We start from the raw sequence: 25,585 nt of genomic DNA on the forward strand, positions 1-25,585 counted from the left end.
AAGGAAAACCCAAGTAGAAAAATCATAAGTGAAAGTGACAAAATAGTAAAATCCTATAGAGGAACAAACTCGACAAGGAACCCAAATATCAAAGTAAAAAGGGGACATAACACTTTTATTGATGTGAGGACTATAAGAAGAACGAGCAAGTTTACCTAATTAACATGACTCACACTAGAATGACTTAAGAGTGGAGAGACTAGGAATCAAAAGATCCAAGTTGTCCAAACTAGGATGACCAAGTTGTTGGTGAGCAAGGTCTGGGGAGGTAGTAGAGACACATGCAACCGGAGGTGAGAGCTAGTATAATCCTTGAGACACATGTCATGTTCCAATCGTTCGTCCGATACATCGATCTTGGACAAGAGCATAATTATTAACAAAATGAACAGAGAAATGTGGTGAGCGGGTGAGTTTGATAATGGAAATTAAATTGAAAGGACAACTAGGAACGAATAAAACAGATTGTAAAGGAAGGTTAGAGAGTGTACAGATCTGGCCAATGCCACAAACTTTAATCTAAGAGCCATCTACAAGGGTAACAAAAGGAAATGAGTCCGAAAAAGACAATTGGGAAAAAGGGAGTTGTTACTGGTCATATGATCAGAGGCACCAGAGTCAAGTATCCAAGTGCCAAGAGTGAAGGACAGGGGAACAAAGGCTACAAGATTACCAAACTGACCCATGATAGTAACAAGTGGCAAGGCAGGTTGTTGAGTTTCTTGAAACCAGAGGAAATTAGTATACTTAGAGGCCGAAAATATTCAAATCCACAAGTGTGCCCATGGATTGTTGATGGCTATCCCAATCAATTTTTCGCACGAAATTAGTGGTACATCAGTGAAATGCATGACAGGGCGAGCAGAAACACGATCAAGAGAAGCCATGAGAAAGACATAGTAAAACACGAACCCAAAACGGGGCCAAACAACACTAAACGGGACTTACCAAGAGCCAAACATGAGACCGATGAGGCCAAATAGGAGCTAAGCCAGCCAAACAGGCTGAATAGGATGAAAAATAGTCAAACAGGGGCTGGGTGGGTTGTCGGAGGGAAAAAAGGGCAAGGGAAGGGTCGCTGAAAAGGGGGGGTGGTCATCAAAAACTGCTTCAATCGTCATTCTATTGCATGCGTGTGAAGTACACATGTTAAAAAGATGTTGCACGTGTGATGGCGGACAACAACACAGTTGCAGCGTTAGGGTCGTCGGAGGTAGCGATGATGGTCACAGGTAGTCACCGATGAAAGGTCATTGGAAAGGTTGCCAAACAAGGGCAGCAGTGCAGCATGGTAGTGTTCACTGCGAAGGGAAAAATTGCAAGAGGAAAAAAAAAAGAACAAAAGAGGGATCAAACCCTAATCTGGTACCATATTACAATATTTGTGTAATTGTGTGTTTTGAGACCTTACATATGATCTTATTTATAAAAGAGAAATAGAATCTGTAATTGATTAAATGATCAATCAAATATCAATTATTAGGAAATACAATAATTGATTTCTATCAACTAATAAATACAAGATAATGTATAAATCTAACAAGAATGAATTAAAAGATGGTAATCTAAGAAAACCTCAAATAAAATATATTAACATGAACAATTGTTAAGGATTATGCCCTAATCTCAAAACAAGAAGGACTACTCACACATGGTCATGAGAAATCCCAAAATTACTCTATTTTCCTTCCAAAAAGGTCCCTAATCATGTTTGATCCTGAAAGTCCAGTATGGACTAGAAAAACTCCATTTAGCACCAAAGATCAAGTTAATGTGACTCATGTACACATGAAAGCAACCACGACGTAACTGGTTTGGCAAAAAGAATAAAGTGTAGTGAAATGAACAGAAGCAAAGACCAAAATAACCAATAATGCAAATAATTCTAACAAAAATGCTTCCTAATTAAAGACTAAATGCAATGCATCACAACCCTAGCACCTACACCTAGTATATCATTCAATTAACCTTACACAGGTCATGCTTAAAGAATTCATCGAGTTGCTATCACTAATAATAAGATTTTTTTTAATATAATAATAATAATAATAATAATAATAATAATAATAATAATAATAATAATAATAATAATAATAATAATAATAATAATAATAATAATAATATCAATCAATGGGTCAATAGATTGGGTTTATTGGTCAACAAATTAAAAATTAAAAATCATAACCCAACTTATACATGAATGAGTTGAGTTGGGTTTGACCCATACAATAAAAAAATTCAACCCAACATGTTTGGATCAAATCAAGTTTCCGGATACCCGTAGTCATGAAACCCCTAAAATTAGTGGGCGTAACACCATAATTTGTTCTCTTTTTATTTTCATTTTTTTATTATGCATAAAATGATACATAACTTGTTTGAGATATAAATTTTGGTAAGAATAATGTGAAAACAAAGCATTTGAATTTACTTTTGAATTAAATCAATACATATATGAAATTCTTCTTAACTTGTTAAAGTTATTCCATCGAGGAAAAAAGAATCATGAAGTGTGTGGTTCACATGACAAATTGAGTTTTAGATTAATATAGAGCTTTAATTTTAGTATACAAGTTCGAAAGCCATTGAAGATCACGTACCAACCAGATTTTTGACAGATAGATTAGTTCACATTCCAAAAGAGGAGAGACACAATAGAAGAAGTATCCCTTCATTTCTTATAATTAATGAAAGAGAAGGTTAAAATTAAAAGTCTAAAATTAAAGTTAGGAGAGATAATTATTATCTCTACCGTATATATGGTGCTCTCTTTCACTGGTTAGGCGAATTACATAGTTGTTACAATTCTCCCTCTCCTTCAATCTATATTTTGTTGATTATAAAATTTGTACACATTCAAACATGTGATCACCTTCCATAATATACCCTTAACTTCTTCCAATTCTCAGTGAAGAATCAACACCTTTATTGACACTTGCAAAGATCCTAGCAATCTCTAGTTGGGTATTGGCAATGATTTCAGTTCTCTTAAGCTCCATCTCCCCTCTCTTTGCCTCAGCTTCAACTCTCATCCTCTCAATCTCTTTCATTGTGTCCATTCTTGTTTGTTCTGATCTCACCACCACTTCTGCAAGCCACCTGATGCTCTTTGCTATTTCCACGTCTTCATTATTATTATTATTATTCCTTCTCCTCTTGTTGTTGTTCTCACTTTTCATCTTCCTCTTGTTGCATCTCACCTTGTCTTTTTTACTGTAAAGAGCAGGTGTGCTACTATCCGAGTCCATTGGATTCTTGTTAGATACTTGCTCAGATGACTTGGCTCCTATCCCATCTTCCTATTAATGCCAAAACATCAACATTAATTTATATATGTGTATGTATAATAATATATTTTGGAACATAAGATGACAATGCTAACACACTCAAATCATCTCAATTCCAATGCCCCCATATGTCCTGTCCGTTATAATGTCAATTTTACTTGCATAATATATATGGTTAAAGTATATTAAAAGATAGCAACATAGCTCCTACACATTAAGACACCTATTTTTGTCCGTTGCAATGATTTTTATATATAATGCATATAAAGTATAATGGAAGATTTAGGTCATCTTCTAATAATGGGTCTTACTAACTTAGGAGGGATCCTCTTATTTTAGGAGTAACTTTAAAATGTTACTCTTAATCTGAATCCTTTATTTTTCTCAAATCCAGAGGCTTAGATTTATTTTATGAAAGAGTTACTAGACACTAGAAGAGGATTCAACAAGATAGACCCTTTGTTTTTCATTTACCCTGCGACAACTAAAGAATATGAGACAAACACTGCAATATTTTTGCAACTCCGTTTGTATCTCTAAATCTGTTCCTCATCAAGTCCACACTGGATGCGATTCCTCCAAGAACATTGTAGTGACAAAATAAAATAGAAGGCTACTGTGAATGTTTCCCTTTTGGCACTGCAAATATACTCAACATCAATCTAGTTTTTCTAAATTTAATTCTTTAGACCTCTACTAAATTCAAAGATTCAAACATTGGCTCCTTAAGAAATTAAACATAATAAAAATGACAATTTGCAAAATGCAAATTTGAGGTGACCAAACAAGTTATACCGTGGTTAGCTCTTAGTTGGGTTACTTAACTGTTTTTGAACTTTAACTAAGAAATGGACATTAATGGATGATTAATCAGCATCATTTTATTGACATTAGATTCCCAACAAATTTTCTCGTATCTACAACGGAAAGAGTATGACAGAGAAGCAATAATCCCTTAACATTTTGTCATGGTGATATAGCGCAGTGACGGCGGTGGTTGACAACTACACAATAAAATGTTGAGATATATATAGCTGCTGCGTTGCAACAACGGTGGTGGAAAGCTGCAGGTCTGTTCTTGGAGAGATGCAATGAGCTAGGTCTGTTTGTGCTTGTGTGAGACACTGGGAAGATGGAGTAGCACTAGGTAACTGAAACATTAAGGCTCTTAACCACTAGGGTCACGTGCAGAGATTCAAATGGTTAATCTCAACTATTAATTTTAAAATAAAATAAAGAGCTCAAATTGGAAATAAGTCTTTAAAGTTAATCTGAAAGTAAGTGAATTCCCTCCTAATTAACTTTTGCTTAATATAAATTAATTAGTTGAATAAAAGTTTAACTTTTAAACATTGTCAATATAAAATAGTTTACATCAATTGATCAGCTGAAAGTTATGATAAATGATAAATATGATTATTATAAAAATCAACTTAACAAATATGATAGAAAGAAAATATATATTTCACACTGAAATGCAAATGTATAACTTTTACTTACAGTAATTTTTAATAAAATATAATCATTTTAATATGACTTTTATTTTGTTGTTGACCTCATGTTTGCAATAAATGACCTCTATAGCTTTCTTTAAAAGAGATGAGTTTCACTTTCTGCAAATTATTGTCCTACTTCTGTTGCCAAGAAAATCAATCAGAATACTCACACCATGAATGAACATTTCAGAAGTCATATCTTCTCTTCACGTGACGTGTGAAATCCAAGATATGTTTTCTCTATTATATGACACTCTAGCTACTTGATGCAACAATCATAAATTTTTGAAAAAGTATTTAATGAACAAATTAAAGAAAATGTTTCTCACGAGTCTTATGCATAGAATGTTACACCTAATTAGCAGAAAGTTAATTTTGAGCCATATAATCCATAATACAATTCCAACCGCACAGTTAAATATCCTTCAGAAATGGACGAGTCATGATCATAAAATGCAACAAAAGATTGAAACCAAAAGTTAATTAATTACCCAAAATGAAAAATTGTGCTTCATTTAATAATCTACCTTGGCTAGTAGTCTTTCAACACCATTGGGTCCATGTGAGTTTTGTGCAATTGCAATTGGTGGAGGAGCAACAGAAGGAGGTGCTTGTAACACAGCCAGTGAAGGTGGCTCCAACAACACCAAAGCCTGGTTATTATTTATAGTAGCATGTGGTGATTGAGATGGTGCTGCTATCGCTGTTGCTGCTATTGGTGGTGGCAGCGAAGAAGATATCAGTCCCGTCCCGCGGAGCAGAACGTCGAGGCGAGAATACAAAGGCCAAGATGAGGCATCAGCAGTGGTGGCAGACTCTGATCTGTACCTTTTCTTCATGGACTCAATCTTGTTCTTGCACTGTGTCTGAGTCTTTGGTGACTTGGTGGAGTTTGCTCTTGCTGAGACATGTTTTGCAACATCTTCCCAGTCATGGCCTTTGAGTTTGGCTCTGTTTCTGTGCACCCATTTGGCCTCATAGGCCTCAAGAAGGGTTGTCACAGCTCCTTCACTCCACTCATCTCTCTTCAGCCTATCACCACTGCCACCGCCACCACCACCAATGGCTAATTTTCTTGGAGACTGATGATGATCCTCCTTGATGTTGTTGATGGTGCTATGATTAGGTTTAGGAAGGAGGAGAGATGGGTGGTGGCTACTATCATCTTGCTGCTTCTCTGCTTTGTTATTATTATTATTATTATCCTCCATTTCTCATCCCCATGAACTACAAAGTTTTTAACTACCCTTTGAAGTGTTTAGCTGCTAACATGCTTCAAAGTTTCAATGTGAGTTTATGAATAAGAAAAGGTAAACAAGAGGGAGACAACCACTAGCATTAGAAAGAAAGTTAAAAAAGAAAAAAGAAATGGAAAATATCAATAGTGGGTGGTGGAAAGGGGGAAAAATGATCACTTTTGTCAAATGAGTTAATGATGTCAATGCCTTGAATTTTTCTTTTTCTTCTTGCTTTTTGTGTAAGAGGTGGTGCTCGATGGTGTTACCTTAAGATTTTATATGGTAGTGAATAATTTCAATTGTGACTATATATTGAAGGTTTTAAATTAAGATTATGATCACAGTTATAATTTTATTGTGAGTTTTGATATTTTGGAAAATTGTGGAGAAATGGAACTATAGTTGTAGAGACTCCAATTTTTTTTTTTTATGCATGTTATGATCCTAATTATAATTGTAAACCATTATTTAAAATCTTAACCGTAATATTAAGGTTTTAATTGAAAGGTTTTATAATTATAGTTATTGTCAATTCAAATGTATTTAAATTTTTTTATAATATTGACATCAAAATTTTAAATTGTGGTTATAATAGTTATTTTGTGTTAGTGTCAAACAAGTAAATCAACTGATATAAAATTACTTGTTTGACTAAAAATCCTTGATATTGCGCTTAAATGTAATTATAAGATGGTAATGCAGTTATAAAGAGTCTAAAAATCCTTGATATTGCGCTTAAATTGACAATCACAAACTATTTTTAAAACGATAATTGAGATTTTAGAAGACTCCCTAATTCAACCTCAATTTAAAAGCTCAAGTGAAGTGTGGTGTGATAGTATTAGCAAAGGTGTAGGTTTGTTTTCATTGTTTTTGGTTGAGTTTAATTGGCTGTTAGCGTTGATATGAAGCCAACCAAGACATCCACTGGGCCTAGCACAAGGGTGGTGGTGTGTGTGTGTGGTGGGTCACTCACGTGGTTCTGTCACCCACTCCACTTCCCTTAATTAGAATCCTCATCACACAATATTTCACAAGTATTCACCACAACAACACCGTCACCAATGCCCTCGAATTTCAATTCCCTCCAGCACCAGCCAATGTGCTACCGTCACTCAAAACTAAAATACCTATTGCTATCTATCTATTCTTTACAGCCCCCCTTTTTTCTTCAATATCTTTCTCCGATCCTTGTCTTTCTCAGGGTGCACTTTTGTTAGCTATATTAATGTGCCTTTTGAAAGGTGTTCTTTCGGTGATGCACAGCCACTAGACCCAAAGCTACTCCTTTTTTTTTTAATTATTATAATCAGAGTATCTCTCGATTGAATGATAATAATTATTTTTTCAAAATATTAATATTTATTTAAGAGATTTACTTTTTCTAAAAAATATTTTTCTATACACACAATTACAAATTAAATCTCTAACTACATATTTAAAAGATAAATTTTTTTATCAACATATTTGGCAATTTGAAGGCGAACTAAAGCTACTCCTAATGGCTTTCTAATGACGACTTTGTTGGGTGGCCATTGTGGGGAGGAATCATACTAGGCCACGTCAAGAAGAACCCAAAGATGGAGGTTTTATTGGACCACTCATTGTAGGCCACGTACAACTAGCTAGCCATAGGCCATTTGATTTGGTTCCTTCTGTGTCCTATTTTCTTTTTTGAGAATACTAATAAGTATCTTTATATTCATTAAAAAAATTTAAAGTAAAATAATGATTTTATAAAAGATATTATTAATATATTTTATTGTAATTTCTAATGCAATTTTACTGTGATTTTAAATAAAAATTATTTATTAATTTATTGATTAATACTCTTATTAAAATACTTGTTAGTAAAATTTATTTATTTATTCTTTTAATTAGGTTAAATATACAAGTACTTTATAACGTCAAATAAATAATAATAGATCAGTTCTTGCTCTCCTTTAGTTATCTTGTGACATTAGTGGAATAGATTGACTTATGCTTTTGGTATCAATTCATATTCTCTTCTCCCAATCCTTAGAGAGAAGAAAGTTATGCAAAATGCTGTTGGCAATTGATACATTATCATGAAACTGTCATTCTAAGAATAAGCAATCTCATCTTATCATACATACCTCCAACGGTGAGAGGTTTCGCCGCAATACCCTTCCAAAGGGTTCTAAGGTTTCATTGTCTTAATGTCTTTAGGCTTTGCATGCTTTTCAGCTCACACAGTTAATTAATAGGATGGCATTTCATAATAAGCATTCTCAAGAAAACTCATCTTTTCAACACTATAATTTGGTGTTTAGGATTGTGGTTTGATGATATTAGAAGTTGGAAAATAATCTATGGGCACTTAATGGTATGCTTTGTTGAGAGAAGAAAATGAAAGAAAAGAAAAAGAAAAGAAAGAATATAAATGAAAAGTGAGATGATTTTGTATGATGTTTGGTGGGAAAGAAAGATAGTTATCATATAAATATCCAGAATTAATATAAAAGAAGTATACACAAATAAGGATATTATTAGTCATTTAGAGCATAATATCATTTTTCTCTATCGCTTGTTTCCATTTTGGGCGGAAGACTAAACCTTTAGTTTCACCCACTCTTTAATCTTTTCTCCCTACTTATTCACGAATCAAACGATGGAAGGAGGGTGAATAAACTTTATTTTCTTCCTCTCCTCCCATTTTTTTCTTTCACTTTCTAGTCTATCATACTTTTGGAAAATCAATGCCCCCATAAATAAAATTACTCACGCCCACAAAGAATCGTGAGAGCACACACAAAGATTATATCGTAGGAAAAATAATAACAAACACAAGAATTTAACATGGTTCGACACTTCTTGCCTACGTCCACGAAACTGACTCAAAGTATTTCACAATCACAAAAATGATTATAAGATTATAACCCACCCCAAATAGTATATCACCACTACTATAACTAGTTGATGTTAACATCGGTTTTTTAAGAATCCAATGTTAACATTAATTCGTTAACATCGGTTTATCTAAAACTGATGTTAAGTGTAGAAAGTTAACATTGGTTATTGAAAAACCAATGTTAACATCAACTAGTTAATAGCGGTTTTTTTAAAAACCGATGTTAACATCAACTAGTTAACATCGGTTTTTTTAAAAAAAACCGATGTTGTATCATTCATAAAGTAAAACCCGAAACCCTTTTCCCCATGTGCGGTCAGTCTTGCAAACCCTTTCTCCCTGTCACGACACTGCTGCATTTTGCGACATCGCCGTCTCCTTGTCATGACATTGCATTTTGCGACCTGTCACTGCCGTTTCGTGTCACCATCGACGCCGCTCAACTTGGAACTGCTCCACGAGTTGGGGTTGTCACTTCTGCCACGCGATTGAGGTACGTGGTTGTTTCTTTTTGCTTGTAATTGTGGAAGAAAATATGCATTCTGCTTGTAATTGTTGGGTCATTTTGTTTTTATTATTTTTGCTTGTAATTGGGTCTACAAAGGAGTTTCACATTTGGAGTTGAGAACATGATTTTTTTTTCGATAACTGAGTTGATAACATGATTATATACTGGTTGTATATTTCGCATAATGATTTATTAAACTTATAGAAAGCGTCAACTAAAATGATGATAAGAATCTTATGTTAGACAAATTTCTTCCAAAAATGTATGGGCTACTTGAATGGATTTACGTGTAAGCTAGATTAGTTTATTCTAAGGATTCAAAAGGTGACTTTCTATAGTTCTACTATTCAATGGGTCCCTATTCCGTTCTGTCTTTATCTTCAAATTGAGGAACAAAAGCATAAAGGTAGTGTCTAAAAGCTTTTTGTCTAGTAAGGTAAATATGGGTTAGTCCTTTCATGGTTTTGTCTGGCTACTGAGTATTGAGATCTTGACCCAAAAAATCATTAGTTTGGCAATTAACAAATCTTGGGTTAGTCCTTTCATGGTTTTTTCTAAAAGCTTTCTTTGGTCTACAAGAGCACAATCATCCTTATATACTTCTTCTACAAATTGGAAACACATTCTGCAAACTCCCAGGTGGTCGTCTCAAACCAGGAGAGAATGGTAAGATCTTGCTTATTTTTTTTGAATATAATAGTCTGAAAATAACATCTCATGATTACCTTAATGTACATTTTTGTTGGGTCATATGATGTTTATAGAAATTGAGGGCTTGAAGAGAAAGTTGACTAGCAAGCTTTGTGCCTGACTGGCAGGTATTATTACTTTTTATTGTTAAATTAGGCAGTTGGTGATTATCTGCGTGTTTATTGTTGTCATTTGCATGTATCCTTGGAAAACTGCAGATAGGTGAGTGTGTAGCAATCTAGTGGAGGCCAAATTTTGAAGTGGGGCTCTTCTTTTATTGAAGTACACTACTAAGCCAGAATACAAGTTTTCAAATTTCTTAAAAAAGAACAAACTATTGAGCAATAGGAACTAGTTTTTGTCATCGGCTCTGGGATTTGGGTTTCTTGTTCTTCTAATTTTCCTAACATATCTACTTGCTGACAGATTATTTGGCTTCCAGGTTGGTGATTTTATGTTTTTTTTTCTGGTAATTTCATTTCATTTGCATAGAAAAAACATATAAACTATGTCTGTCACATTTTTCAAAATTTTCCACCCATTGTCTTTGCTTCTTGCAAAGATTTCATAGTACAATAGGTATCTTTTCACTAGCGTTGGTTTTGAGGCTTTGTGCAATGAGTAGTGTTTGCAAAAAAAATAGTTTCTAAGTGTAAACACTAAACAACAACCAAAGGCTCAAGTGGATGGTAGAACAACTGTGAAAACCCATGGTAATATATTAGAATCATGAAGAATCTTCTTTCAAACCCCAGACTGTTCAATAACAATATTGTTGTAGGTACTAGGTAGTGAATTAGAAAATGGTATCATTATGTTGTTTTTTTTCAGCACTGCCATTCCTTTGCTAACAATACTGCCATTCCTTCGCTAACAATACTGTTCAATACTAGGTAGATGTGACAAATAAATTATGCACTGCCATTCCTTCAAACCCCAGACTGTTCAATAACAATAACAATACTATTGTAGGTACTAGGTATTGAATCTTATATACTGTTGTAGATGTGACAAATAAATTGAAGGTTAGCGAAGGAATGACAGTGAAGATAGTGTGGTGGGAAACATAGGTTGAAAATGGAAAGAAAAAAACAATATTGATGCATCTTTAGTGAAATGCTCAAACAATGGTGAAATACTCTTCACCTTCAGCAGCAACAATGGTGAAATGCTCAAACAAGTCTCCTTTGTTATTATGTTTCTCTAATCCTCCTCTAATATTTGATCCCAAAATTCCTCCATCTTTGGTGATGCATATTGGGGAAAAGCCATAAGTAAGGATTACAAACCACTTAGTCCAAGATGACTGCACTTTATATTCTTTCATCACCCATATTACTCTTAAACTTAACACTTTATGGTTTTTCATAGTTAAATTATCTAAAGTGCTTTTCATAGTTAAATTATCAAATAGAGGAATCTCTGATAAACTCATTTTTACCAAATCAAAGGCAATAATCACAAAAACCCTTTTGTACATAGAGAAAACCAACCAATGAAGAGCCTCATTAAAGAGTAACCCAATACTGAATTTCCATTCCAAATTAGAATAATATGGAACATTAATTTCTATCTTGTCTTTGTTCCAGGGATTAGTTTTGAATAAGCCTTGTTTTTTTCAACTTTGAAACCCAATACTCTCGATAAATATTCTATCTTGTCTCTATTCTAGGGATTAATTTCAATGTGTGTTGCTACTCTAATTTGGCTAAGTAAGAGAGTTAATATATAGTATGTAAGGAGACTTGATAACCATTAATTTAACTATAACATTCAATTCAAACAAGGATCTAAACTAAAAAATTAACAAGATACAAATGTTGTTCAAGTAAAACAATATCTCCAATGACATTAAGAAAAATAAAATAATTTACTAGAATATTGCATGCATTATGATGCTTGTATCTTCATATTCTTAAACTGCATGAGCTACTACTAGCTTCTTCTAATAGGGTACGCGACATATTGTATAGTTGAGTCATCTATTTGCTATTTATATATGGACATATGAATGAAGCATTACCGTAAGTCAGAGACTGAAGGCAAGACCTTCTTCCCTCTTGTCCCATACGGTATCATTGATTCTATCTCAATATTGGAGGTGGAATAATTAACTTTTTCTCTTCACACTATAATCCTACATTTTCTAATAAACTTATCAGAGAAATTTACATATCTAGTCCATAAACTTCGAACCTCAGCTAAACCAATTTCAAGCCATGGCTTTGCTGGGCCATTGAAATGAACAATAGTAGCAGTTTCCACTCTCTCTGTTTCAATCTTGAGCACCTCTAAATTTTTTTACAGTTATCCAATATTTAATGTAATATGGACTTACTCTTTGTTGCAATATGTTTTTCTTATACAATGGAAATTCTTGGTAGTGAATATCCTTATTGAAGGCCTATCTCTGAACATTCCTATTGACATTGTAAGTTTGTAAAGGAAAGTCATGAGTCACTATTTTTCACTCGTTTCTTTTCATGGGATCACACAAAATCAATTGTAATTTGTAAGTTTTCTGAGTTTTTTCTCTTCAAAATTATAAATATTTATTATCATAGTGCGCCCCAGGATAGTGGTGGACCTTTTAGGCAATCCCTGCCCCTACCTTCCCAAAAAATATAGATTGTTTACAGAACACCCTGCAAGAATTATATATACCGGAAAATGTTGATTCTCATGCAAATGTAAGGTAGGTTAAGTTGATTTGTTAGTTTAGGCAAGAATTATTTTGCAATGCATGCTCAAATATTATGCTTACTGGTTTTTTCTTTTTATTTTCATTTATTCTCTGATGTACATAATCCTTTCTTCAACATACTTGCTAAATATTTATTCTTTTATGAGTATACAATGAGAAATACACATTAAATCGTAGTGGAATTTCATTGCATGATGCATATTATTTAATTATACAACATCCTAAATGTAACTCATAATGACTCAGCTTCTAGTAAAAAATCTAGCTAGTTGTTCATTGCAAGACCTAGAAATAGTGCATTTGTGATTGCATACATGACAAGCTAACACATAAACTGCCTGTTCAATATAAACTACATGTTCCATATCCATATTTGCACCCATCAACTTCCATCCTTTTCTTTTCCTGTTCTTAGATGTATATGAATTGACTAACAATTGATGTGTTGGACCACTTTTTTCTACTCAAACTAAAATGAATTCAAATGAAATGGTTGTTTTAGTCTAAACCCATGTTGCATCTTACATCAAACCAACTATATTCATCACAAACTCTGATCTCTGGTGATAACACTTCAAGATTTTATCCTTCTTCTAAGTCTAATATTTGGTAATAACATTCTTAAGCTTTTCATCTTTTTATACAGAACTAGGATGGTTTGATTTGCAATGTCATTCATAATTGGCAGATCATCAGCAACAATGATGAGCTTTTGTTGCTTAGGTTTTGATTGTGGTTTAATCCCACCTACTTTCATTGGCTTGAATTTGGAATGTCCTTTCCCTGTTGTCTGACTCTGTTATGCCTGGCATGGGATCAAATGTGTTTGATGCATCTTAAAGTTCATATAACATATGCAAAACAAAGAAGAGTGAAACTCTAGAGCTTTAATTGTCCAATCTGGTTCAGTTAAATGAAGACACGTTTATTTAGTATTTTGATTTTTCTCTCATGGTGAAGGAGCATTGAGTAGTAGACCAGATCACAAGAGTGTTAGCCATCCTTATTGTGTGTTGTGAAGAGTGTTAAATAAAGTCTTGCTAGCACTCTCCATATAATGTTAATCAATGGTGTTAATCTTCTATGTCTGTTGATGGTTTTGTGATGATTGCTTGTTCCTTGTTTAATTTTCTCAAACAGCTCCCAAGGTTGAGCAGGTTGAGTTTGTTGATGGAGTTAGTTTTTAATTGAGTGCTATTGGAAAAATAAATGGGCAAGTTTGTACTGACTAGAAATCTATTTATGTTGCTTCTTGCTTTCCATGCTTCTTATGTCTCTAGAATTTGGCAAGTTGTTATAGGGCATCCTAAACTTTGCTAGAGGAAGTTAAAAATCTACAGTATTGACTATTTTTTACTAAGCATAGTAATTAATCCACTTGAAGCAACACGTGCTTAAAGCAATTGAGTGCAGATTTTTAAAGTAGAAATTATGCAATTGAATTTGTTATGACAAGTAGGCTTCTGAATACAGCTTTAGTTTGATGATTTTTGGTACTTATTTTTCAGAGGAGCTGAACCAAACCACTTGGCTTTCTCTACTACTCTTGGTGTTACATTGGGACTATTCCAATTGCAGTAGTATGTTGTAATTAACCCACTTGGATTTATATTGTCATTTATGTTGGATTTGTTTATTATACTTGCCACTGAACACTCAAAACTCATAGTTTTATATATATGATAGAATTTTACTTGATATACTGAAGTTTGTGTTATATCTCACTTAGCATTGAAATATTTAATTTGTAGGCACTATTTGTCTAGTTGTTTGCAAGTGATAACGACATTCGTTGCTGGACACTATACTGATCATCATCACAGGTACAAAAGTTTTTCATAAACTTTTGATGCTTATTTTTGTTACGAATGTTTTTGTATGTTGTTGTCTGTCATGAATGTACTTTGCTTTATATACAACTTTTGTTCATCATGAGTGAAACTTAGATTCCCGTTTGAGATTGAATACAATGATTCTTGCAGACAGTTTGCATTAATCGTTGTATTGAATCTTGAATTGTCTGTTTGGACAATTTGGGAAGAGTCATATTTTTATGGTAGATTCATCCGTTAAGGTTAAGATTATTTTGTTGAAATTGATGAAATTTCGAAACAATGCATTTCTAGTTGTTCTTTGAGTGCATACTTGATTGTTAATGAATTAATGTCATCGCTTTCATGTCATGTATTTAGAGATCAATGCGAAATACTAAATTTCGTCAAATTTAACAAAATAAGCTTAACCTTGACGTATGAATCTACCATAAAAAAACGTCTTCCATAATGGGATAGGGCCACACCTTCAATGAAAAAGTGAGATTTTCATGCATCGAATAACTTTTAGAGTATCACGGAGTTATTATTTAGATGGATCAAAGTTGGATGAATGAAAGTCACATGAGCCCTGCGTATGAGGAAGGCGTGGAACAGTTCCTGCAATTTGCTTTGGAAAGAAGTTGACCGGTTGAAAACGGGAAATTTTTTTGTCTGTGCATAAATTGTTTGAACGGGAGATGGAAAAAACTTGACGACATACAGGAGCATCTGTTGTATGATGGGATTAAGAAGAATTATATAACGTGGATATGACATGGTAAATTGACAGACATGCAGAGTGGGTCCCAATCTGAACCGTTTGATGTAGAAATGGGAGATCACTTGAATGATATGATTTGTGACCTTGGATAAGAGTCTTTTCATCAAGCACATGCCCCTATGTATGATACATTGCAAACTGATTCAAAGAAGCCTTTGTATCTGGGGTGCAAGAATTCCTTAACGCTGTTGTCGGTGGTGTTAAGTCTGGTTAATGTGACGGCCAGATATGGATGGAGTAGCAAAAGCTTCAAGTAGTGAACAATATGCTTCCAGAGGAAAACACGTTTCCTAAAAGTTACTATCAGGCCAAGAAGATACTGTGTCCGATGCGTATGGAGTATCAGAAGATTCATGCTTGCCCGAATGATTGCATACTGTATAGACATGAATTCCAAGAAATGCCCAAATGCCCTAGGTGTGGGGTATCACGCTACAAAGTGAAGGATGATGACGAGTGTAGTACTGAGGAAAACTCAAAGAAGGGCCCCCCAGCGAAGGTGTTGTGGTATCTTCCCCTCATTCCAAGGTTTAAGCGTCTGTTTGCTAATGGAGACGATGCAAAAGACCTTACATGGCATGCAAATGGGAGAAACTGTGATGGAATGCTCGGTCATCCGGCTCATTCCTCCTAGTGGAAGAAGATTGATTGTTTGTATCTGGATTTTGGCAAAGAGGCAAGAAATCTTAGGCTTGGACTAGCCACTAATGGAATGAATCCATATGGCAGTTTAAGCACTCAACATAGTTCGTGCCCAATTTTGCTAGTAATTTACAATTTGCCTCCTTGGTTGTGCATGAAGTGAAAATACATGATGTTGTCTATGATGAAAATACATGAAAGTATTAGGTGCTAAATTATAATTGACATCTAGAAAGAGAAAATGAGAGAAGTATAAATATGATAGTTGATATCATGAGATAGGAAAAGAAAGCCAGAGAAAAATGATATGTATTAATAAAGTGTGATATATAAGAGAGTTTATATATCATTATTCTTGGGATATGTTCAATACGACATTTTAGTTAGTTTATAGTTTTTTTTACTAGTTGAAAATCTTGTAATGGTTCGTTAAACAAGTGTTTTAGTAACTTTTATCATTTTTTGATATATTACTTGAAGTAACATTTTTTAAAATGCTAACTTTTAGTTTTTTTTTTTTTATATTTTCTTTCATTTTTATCGTCAATGTATTTATTGAAATTCCTTATTGTCCTTTTTAAATAAATCATAATTTTATTATTTTTCTGAATTTTAACACTTTTTAGCTACTTCAACAATTAGTTTTGTCAATCGCCTATAATTTAATAAATAAGTTTTTAACGTTCAACTACCAACTAGCTTTTCAGCATTCAGCTAGCTTTTTAGCTTACAACTAGCTTTTCAATTAGTTTTGCTAAACATAGATGATAATGCATATTTTTCTTCCTCAGAGGTTATCATCTCTTTTTTTATCTTAAAAATTTATGATCTTTATTATTAGGGGTGTTCAAATCCAAACAGATTAAAAATAAAAACCACAAACCACTCAAGAAAATGGAAAATAAAACCAAACTGATTTTTTTTTTTTTGGATTTAATTGGATTGATTTATCATCAAATTGCCAGTTCAGTTTGGTTTGTGTTCTATGTCTACAAAACCGAATCAGACCAAAATTATTAATGTTGATTGAAAAATCATTCATTTCATTAGTTTAGTTTTGATTTTGATCTTTTGCTTGTCAAAACATATTTAAAAGGTGTGACGTTTTATTGATTGTTTTAGACTAGACGTGTGCTTTTTAGATTAGTTTAGATCTTTTTCTACATGCTTAGATGATAATCAAGTATGGTTTTAAGGTTGCTTGATCCATAAGTTTTTTAGGCAAATCATGTTCTACATAAGGTAATCAATTACAAGTTTATGTAATCAATTACAATGTATTAGAACAAGTTCAAAGACTTACTTTTGTTGAAATTTAGTTAAGTCCCATCAGGATAATCGATTTCCATAATTCATAATTGATTACAATGCTTGTTTTTGCAAGAAGGAATCCTCTATACATCGAAATAACCAATTACCAAATTCTTGTGATCAATTACATTGCTTTTGAAAAACTTTAAGTAGCTCTCTAGAAGTCAAAATAATTGATTACCATATGTTGTAATCAATTACATTGCTTCTAAAAATTTAATTAAGGTTGCTCTCTGTTGATTGAGATAATTGTAACGACCTCTGATGTCATCACGTGAACACTAAAGTTATTACATGAAAATTAACTTTTAGTCCTTTTAAAAACTCTTGAATTAATTTAATTAACAAAAATACACATGAATTTTTCATAATTCTAATCATTACAGATAAACATCACCAAGTCATAAAACATAAAATTACTTGTGCCTTAAAGCACTACAACATCAAAACATCACAAGATATCCGAAACAAATCTCAAGGGTTCCCTTAAGGGAATAAATACAACATAGGTCCATAATCATATCTAATCCCTAAGTTGGTCCCCCACTAAGACAAGGCATAAATAAAATGGCTAAGGATGGGATCTCATCCCTAAGCCCATGGTCAAGTACCCACTTCAACCATGAGTGATATGCTCTTCAGAAGTTACACTATAGTCTACTCTTGTGTCAAACAACACGATTATCATTTTAAAAAATATAACATGTGGAAGAAATATGTAAATAGTATAAATTCATCTCAAGAGAGATTTGGAAATCATCAACATTATTAGTATTAAAGCCTTTTCATAATCACCAAGTATTACATCATTTTCAAGTCATAAATACAAATGCACATGTCCATGTACCATGATATGTCATGTTGACACTTTACTCCAAAGAGATTTTCACCTTTTTGAACGGTTAACTCAAGTACATCCCTTAACATAGTCATCTCTCTGACCATTCAGGGAGACCCAAACTAACCTTGCGAAGGAAGTGTGATTTTATCGAAAATAGACAAATGCAGGTAATGACTTACCTCAGTAAGGCTCGCAAAGACCTAAACCTTTATATGGATTTGCCCACCTATTTATTCTATAGGCCCATTCAATGTTAGCCACCACGAAAACCTCCAACACTAGGTTGAGGGCTCACCAAGATCCTCAACTTATGTGTCTACTTATATGCAATTCCAATTATCCATATGTAGGCAATATGTGCTAATTCATTTAACAATCATCACACACCATCATAATCACATTCACCAATTCAACTCTTAAAAGAGGACAACATATCAAAAATTCATATGTTCATCACACTTATGAACTCACCTAGAGTTCAAATAGCATAACAAGATATTACAACACCTTTAATTCTTACTTTCATCACACCAAAATCTAATATGAACATGAATTTCATGATTGTAGAAGCAAGCTTCATGATGATGAATCAAGTATGAATCAAGTAGTTTTGATGATGACAAAAAGCCCCAAAGAATGATTTCAAGATTGAGTCAACAAGTTCAAGATCAAGATAAGATCAAGATTAATTTCAAGATTCAAGAAACGACATCAAGTAGAATCAAGATTCAAGAGAAGATGATTTCACAAGGGAAGTATTGAAAAGGATTTTTCAAAAACCAAACATAGCACAGTTTTGTTTTACAAAAAAGTTTTCTCAAAATTTTCTAAGTTACCAGAGTATTTACTCTCTAGTAATCGATTACCAGTTTCCTGTAATCGATTACCAATGGTAAATTTTGATTTCAAAAGATTTTAACTGAATTTGCAACGTTCCAAATGTTTTTTAAATGGTGTAATCGATTACAATATATTGGTAATCGATTACCAGTGTATCTGAACGTTGAAATTCAAATTCAATTATGGAGAGTCACATCTTTTCTTAAAATGCATTGTGTAATCGATTACATGATATGGTAATCGATTACCAATGACAAGTTTTGAATAAAAGATCAAGAGTTGTAACTCTTGACATGATTTTCTCAAGGTTATAACTCTTCCAATGGTTTTCTTGACCAAACATGAAGAGTCTATAAATGCAAGACTTTGACTTGCATTCAGTATGTCTTTTTTGAACAATCTTTCTTCTTCTTCTTCCTTTGCCAAAAAGCTTTCTAAATTTATTTTTTAAACCTTGTTCTTCTGCAAGTGAAAATTCTGCAGAAAACAAAAGTGTGCTATATCTTTTCATTCTCTTCTCTCTTTGCCAAAAAGAATTCAACAAGGACTAATCGCCTGAATTCTTTTTGTGTCTCTCTTATTCCTTTTCGAAAAGAATGAAGGACTAACCGCCTGAATTCTTTTGTGTCTCCCTTCTCCCTTTCCAAGAGATTTCTCTTGATTCTTCCCTTTCCCTTAAACAAAAGATTTCGAAGGACTAACCGCCTGAGATATCTTTTGTTTCCCCTTACAAAGATTCAAAGGACTAACCGCCTTAGAATTCTTTGTCTTAACACATTGGAGGGTACATCCTTTGTGGTACAAGTAGAGGGTACATCTACTTGGGTTGTTGTAATTGAGAACAAGAGAGGGTACATCTCTTGTGGATCAGTTCAAGTGGAGGATACATTCACTTGGTTGTTCAAAGAGAACAAGGGAGGGTACATCCCTTTTGGATCTTTGCATGTAAAGGATTTTACAAGGTTGAAAGAAATCTCAAGAATCGGTGGTTGCTTGGGGACTGGATGTAGGCACGGGTTGTTGTCGAACCAGTATAAAATTCTTGTGTTTGTCTTCTTCTTCCCTACACTTTTTAATTTCCACTGTGCATTTTACTTTTACACTTTACTTTTGTTTAAAGTTACATAACTTAGTAGTAAAGCCTAATTAAATCTAGTAAAATTAAGAAGGATAAGTTTTAATTAGTCAAGGTACATTAATAATTAATTCAACCCCGTCTTCTTAATTATTCCGAGGCCACTCAATCCAACAAGTGGTATCAGAGCAGGTATATTGTAGAAAGTTTCACAACTTCAAGATTCATGGCCTCTTTAAATTCTTTGTTTTTCAAAAGTAATTTTAGGAATAGGTCATTCCAAGATCAGGATGAAGACCAAGTCAACTTGTGTCTCATGACAAAATCTCATGAAAACAACAAAGAAGAATCTGTAAGGAAGAAGTGGTACATCGACAGTGGATGTTCCAAGCATATGACGAAAGATATATCCAAATTTACAATCATTTTCCCCAAGAAAAGTGGACACATTACATATGGCGACAACAACAAAGGCAAAATCATTGGAGTCGGTAAAATAGGTACGAGTTCCTTTACTCCTATTGAGAATGTGTTACTTGTAGAAGGTTTAAAGCATAGCCTATTAAGTGTTAGTCAATTATGTGATAGAGGATATAAAGTATCTTTTGATTTTGAAAAATGTATTATCAAGCATGAGCATGACAAAGATATTGAGCATATAGGTGTCAGAGAAAATAATGTTTACATGATTGATTTAAAACAAAAATCTGAAAATGATAGATGCTTTCTAAGTAAAGATAATGATCCTTGGTTTTGGCATAAGAGAATTGCTCACATTAACATGGATCATCTAAATAGATTAATCTCAAAAGACCTAGTTGTTGGTTTACCAAAATTAAAGTTTGAAAAAGATAAATTATGTGATGCATGCCAGAAAGGTAAACAAACAAAAACATCTTTTAAATCTAAAAATATTGTCTCTACCACTCAACCATTACAATTATTGCACATGGATTTGTTTGGACCCTCTAGGGTCATGAGTTTTGGTGGAAGTTACTATGCATTAGTAATTGTTGATGATTATTCTAGGTATACTTGGACTTTATTTCTTACTCAAAAAAATGATGCATTTCATGCATTTATAAGACTTGCCAAAGTCATCCAAAACAAGAAAAGTCTCAAAATCATCCCTATTAGAAGTGATCACGGAGGTGAATTTGAAAACAATGATTTTGAAATGTTTTGTGATGAACATGGCATAGATCATAATTTTTCTGCACCTAGGACACCCCAACAAAACGGTGTAGTAGAAAGGAAAAATAGATCTTTAGAAGAAATGGTTAGAACCCTTTTAAATGACACACCACTTCCAAAATATTTTTGGGCAGAAGCAGTCAACACAACATGTTATATTATGAATAGAGCCTTAATAAGACCATTCTTAAGAGAACTCCATATGGACTTTTTAACAATAGAAAACCAAACATTGCTCATTTACATGTTTTTGGATGTAAATGTTTTGTCCTAAACAATGGTAAAGAAAGCCTAGGTAAATTTGATGCTAAGGCAGATGAGGGCATCTTCCTTGGTTATTCCCTACATAGCAAAGCCTTTAGGATATACAACAAAAGAACCATGACAATTGAGGAATCAATACATGTTACTTTTGATGAAACTAATATTACCTCTCCGAGAAAGGAGTTTCTTGATGATGTTGTAGAGTCTTTGGAAGATATGCACAATCGAGAAAGAGATCTAAAAAGAAAGAGAAATGAAGAAAACAAGGATGTTCAAGATGACATAGCTCAAGAAAATGACAATCTTCCCAAAGAATGGAAAACCTCAAGAAATCATCCTCTTGACAACATCATCGGAGATATATCAAAAGGGGTAACAACTAGATACTCTCTTAAAGATTTATGCAATAACATGGCATTTGTTTTTATGATAGAACCTAAAAACTTTAAAGAAGCCATAATAGATGATCAATGGATAGTTTCTATGCAAGAAGAGTTAAATCAATTTGAGAGAAATAATGTTTGGGAACTAGTTGAGAAACCACATAACTACCCCATTATAGGAGCTAAGTGGGTATTTAGAAATAAACTAGATGAAAATGGTATAGTAATTAGAAATAAAGCTAGACTAGTTGCAAAAGGGTACAACCAAGAAGAGGGGATAGACTATGAAGAAACCTTTGCACTCGTAGCAAGATTAGAAGCCATTAGGATGCTTTTAGCTTAAGCATCTATTATGAATTTTAAATTATATCAAATGGATGTCAAAAGTGCCTTCTTAAATGGTCTAATCCAAGAGGAAGTATATGTAGAACAACCTCCCGGGTTTGAAGACTCACAAAAATTAGATCATGTCTATAGGTTAAAGAAAACACTTTATGGGTTTAAACAAGGACCTAGGGCTTCGTATGAAAGATAAAGTAAATTCCTATTAGAAAAGAATTTCATTTGAGGAAAGGTAGATACCACCTTATTCATAAAGAAGAAGGATAATGATATCTTATTGGTACAAATATATGTTGATGATATAATCTTTGGATCTACTAATGAATCTTTGTGCAAGGAGTTTTCTATTGATATGTAAAGTGAGTTTGAGATGTCCATGATGGGTGAGTTAAATTATTTTCTTGGACTACAAATCAAACAAACAAATGATGGGATCTTTGTCAACCAAGAAAAATATTGCAAGGAACTCATTAAGAGATTTGGAATGGAAAACTCAAAACACTTGGCTACTCTTATGAGCACTAGTTGTTACCTTGACAAAGATGAATCCGGTCAACCTGTTGATGCAAAGCAATATAGAGGTATGATTGGATCTCATACTCTACTTATCTACAAGTAGGCCAGGTATTATGTTTAGTGTGTGCATGTGTGCAAGATTCCAATCAAATCCAAAGTTTTCACATCTAATGGCAGTAAAAAGAATCATAAGATATCTATTAAGAACAGTTAACTTAGGATTATGGTACCCTAAGAATTCTTTATGCAATTTAATAAGATACTCAGATTCGGATTTTGCTGGATCTAAAACAGATTGGAAAAGCACTAGTGGCACATGTCAATTCATAGGGTCTGCTCTTGTTTCTTGGAATAGCAAGAAGCAAAATAGTGTAGCATTATCCACAGCAGAAGCAGAATACATTTCTGCTGGTAGTTGTTGTGCACAGATTCTGTGGATGAAACAACAACTATCTGATTATGGAATTGTATTAGATCACATTCCCATAAAATGTGATAACACAAGTGCCATAAACATATCTAAAAATCCAGTCCTTCACTCTAGAACCAAGCATATAGAAATTAGGCATCATTTTATTAGAGATCATGTTCTAAAAGGTGACAGTGTTTTAGAATTTTTAGATACTAAAAATCAACTTGCAGACATCTTCACAAAACCACTAAACAAAGATTCTTTCTACACCATTAGAAGAGAATTAGGACTGCTAGATGCTAGTGACTTAACCAAATGATTTATATTTTTATGACATTTGAATACTTAGTATTTCTTTTAATATTTGATTAGTATAACTTAACATGATTATATTTACTTACTCTTAATTGTTATGAGTTTTAAACTTAATTATTTTGATGACATATGTCTAGTGATATGTGCTTACATTTGGTATTATGCTTTATAATCATTTATGTATGTTTTATATTTCTTACACACTTTGGCTTTTTGTTGATGCCAAAGGGGGAGAGAAAATAGGGATTAAATCAAGAACTCATATAATTAAATAACTTAATTTCAAGTGAAGCTTAAACTCAAAAACAAAGGGGGAGAATATGGAGAATTAAGTGAGTGATCGACTAGGAAAAAGAATGTGTATGTGTTTCTTGATTTTAGGGTTGTCATCATCAAAAAGGGGGAGATTGTAGAAGCAAGCTTCATGATGATGAATCAAGTATGAATCAAGTAGTTTTGATGATGACAAAAAGCCACAAAGAATGATATCAAGATTGAGTCAACAAGTTCAAGATCAAGATTAATTTCAAGATTCAAGAAACGACATCAAGTAGAATCAAGATTCAAGAGAAGATGATTTCACAAGGGAAGTATTGAAAAGGATTTTTCAAAAACCAAACATTGCACAGTTTTGTTTTACAAAAAAGTTTTCTCAAAATTTTCTAAGTTACCAGAGTATTTACTCTCTGGTAATCAATTACCAGTTTCCTGTAATCGATTACCAGTGATAAAGTTTGATTTCAAAAGCTTTTAACTGAATTTGCAACGTTCCAAATGTTTTTTAAATGGTGTAATCGATTACAATATATTGGTAATTGATTACCAGTGTATCTGAACGTTGAAATTCAAATTCAATTGTGGAGAGTCACATCTTTTCTTAAAATGTAGTGTGTAATCGATTACATGATTATGGTAATCGATTACCAGTGACAAGTTTTGAATAAAAGGTCAAGAGTTGTAACTCTTGACATGATTTTCTCAAGGTTATAACTCTTCCAATGGTTTTCTTGACCAGACATGAAGAGTCTATAAATGCAAGACTTTGACTTGCATTCAATATGTCTTTTTTGAACAATCTTTCTTCTTCTTCTTCCTTTGCCAAAAAGCTTTCTAAATTTCTTTTTTAAACCTTGTTCTTTTGCAAGTGAAAATTCTGCAGAAAACAAAAGTGTGCTATATCTTTTCACTCTCTTCTCCCTTTGCCAAAAAGAATTCAACAAGGATTAATCTCCTGAATTCTTTTTGTGTCTCTCTTGTTCCTTTTCAAAAAGAACGAAGGACTAACCGCCTGAATTCTTTTGTGTCTCCCTTCTCCCTTTCCAAGAGATTTCTCTTGATTCTTCCCTTTCCCTTAAACAAAAGATTTCAAAGGACTAACCGCCTGAGATATCTTTTGTTTCCCCTTACAAAGATTCAAAGGACTAACCGCCTTAGAATTCTTTGTCTTAACACATTGGAGGGTACATCCTTTGTGGTACAAGTAGAGGGTACATCTCTTATGGATCAGTTCAAGTGGAGGATACATCCACTTGGTTGTTCAAAGAGAACAAGGGAGGGTACATCCCTTGTGGATCTTTGCTTGTAAAGGATTTTACATGGTTGAAAGAAATCTCAAGAACCGGTGGTTGCTTGGGGACTGGATGTAGGCACGGGTTGTTGCCGAACCAGTATAAAATTCTTGTGTTTGTCTTCTTCTTCCCTACACTTTTTAATTTCCGTTGTGAACTTTACTTTTACGCTTTACTTTTGTTTAAAGTTACATAACTTAGTAGTAAAGCCTAATTAAATCTAGTAAAATTAAGTAGGATAAGTTTTAATTAGTCAAGGTACATTAATAATTAATTCACGCCCCTCTTCTTAATTATTCTGAGGCCACTTGATCCAACAATGATCACATCATAAAAATCAACTTTAAACTATTTACAAAAGCTTATAATGCAAGAAGTTTTCTTTTGGGAAGCAATACAAAACATCATGTCATCAATACATTTTCATGATTATAAAACATTTTTTTCATTTAAATCATCAAAAAGGGAAGTGTTCCAAGAGAAAATTTGAAA

The 25,585-nt window shown here is 33.2% G+C and overlaps 1 protein-coding gene across 1 annotated transcript; it reads right to left on the minus strand.

The window, feature by feature from the left end:
• Window positions 1-2,655: 2,655 nt before the first annotated feature.
• Window positions 2,656-6,257, minus strand: LOC100799917 (trihelix transcription factor ASIL2). Its single transcript, XM_003523909.5, has 2 exons — window positions 5,311-6,257; window positions 2,656-3,299 (listed from the first exon to the last, which is right to left on the minus strand). The coding sequence occupies exons 1-2, from the start codon at window positions 5,992-5,994 to the stop codon at window positions 2,889-2,891; spliced, it is 1,095 nt and encodes a 364-aa protein (XP_003523957.1). The 5' UTR covers window positions 5,995-6,257; the 3' UTR covers window positions 2,656-2,888.
• Window positions 6,258-25,585: the final 19,328 nt, after the last annotated feature.

This window comes from Glycine max, chromosome 4 (assembly GCF_000004515.6).
Source record: "Glycine max cultivar Williams 82 chromosome 4, Glycine_max_v4.0, whole genome shotgun sequence".
NCBI lineage: Eukaryota > Viridiplantae > Streptophyta > Magnoliopsida > Fabales > Fabaceae > Glycine > Glycine max.

What these genes read in the sequence shown, in the direction of transcription:
- LOC100799917 (XM_003523909.5), bottom strand. Translation starts at nt 5,994, where the DNA reads ATGGAGGATAATAATAATAATAATAACAAAGCAGAGAAGCAGCAAGAT. An exon ending in TTGAAAGACTACTAGCCAAG is followed by an intron (nt 3,300 to 5,310) that starts GTAGATTATTAA and finishes TGGCATTAATAG; the next exon opens with GAAGATGGGATAGGAGCCAA.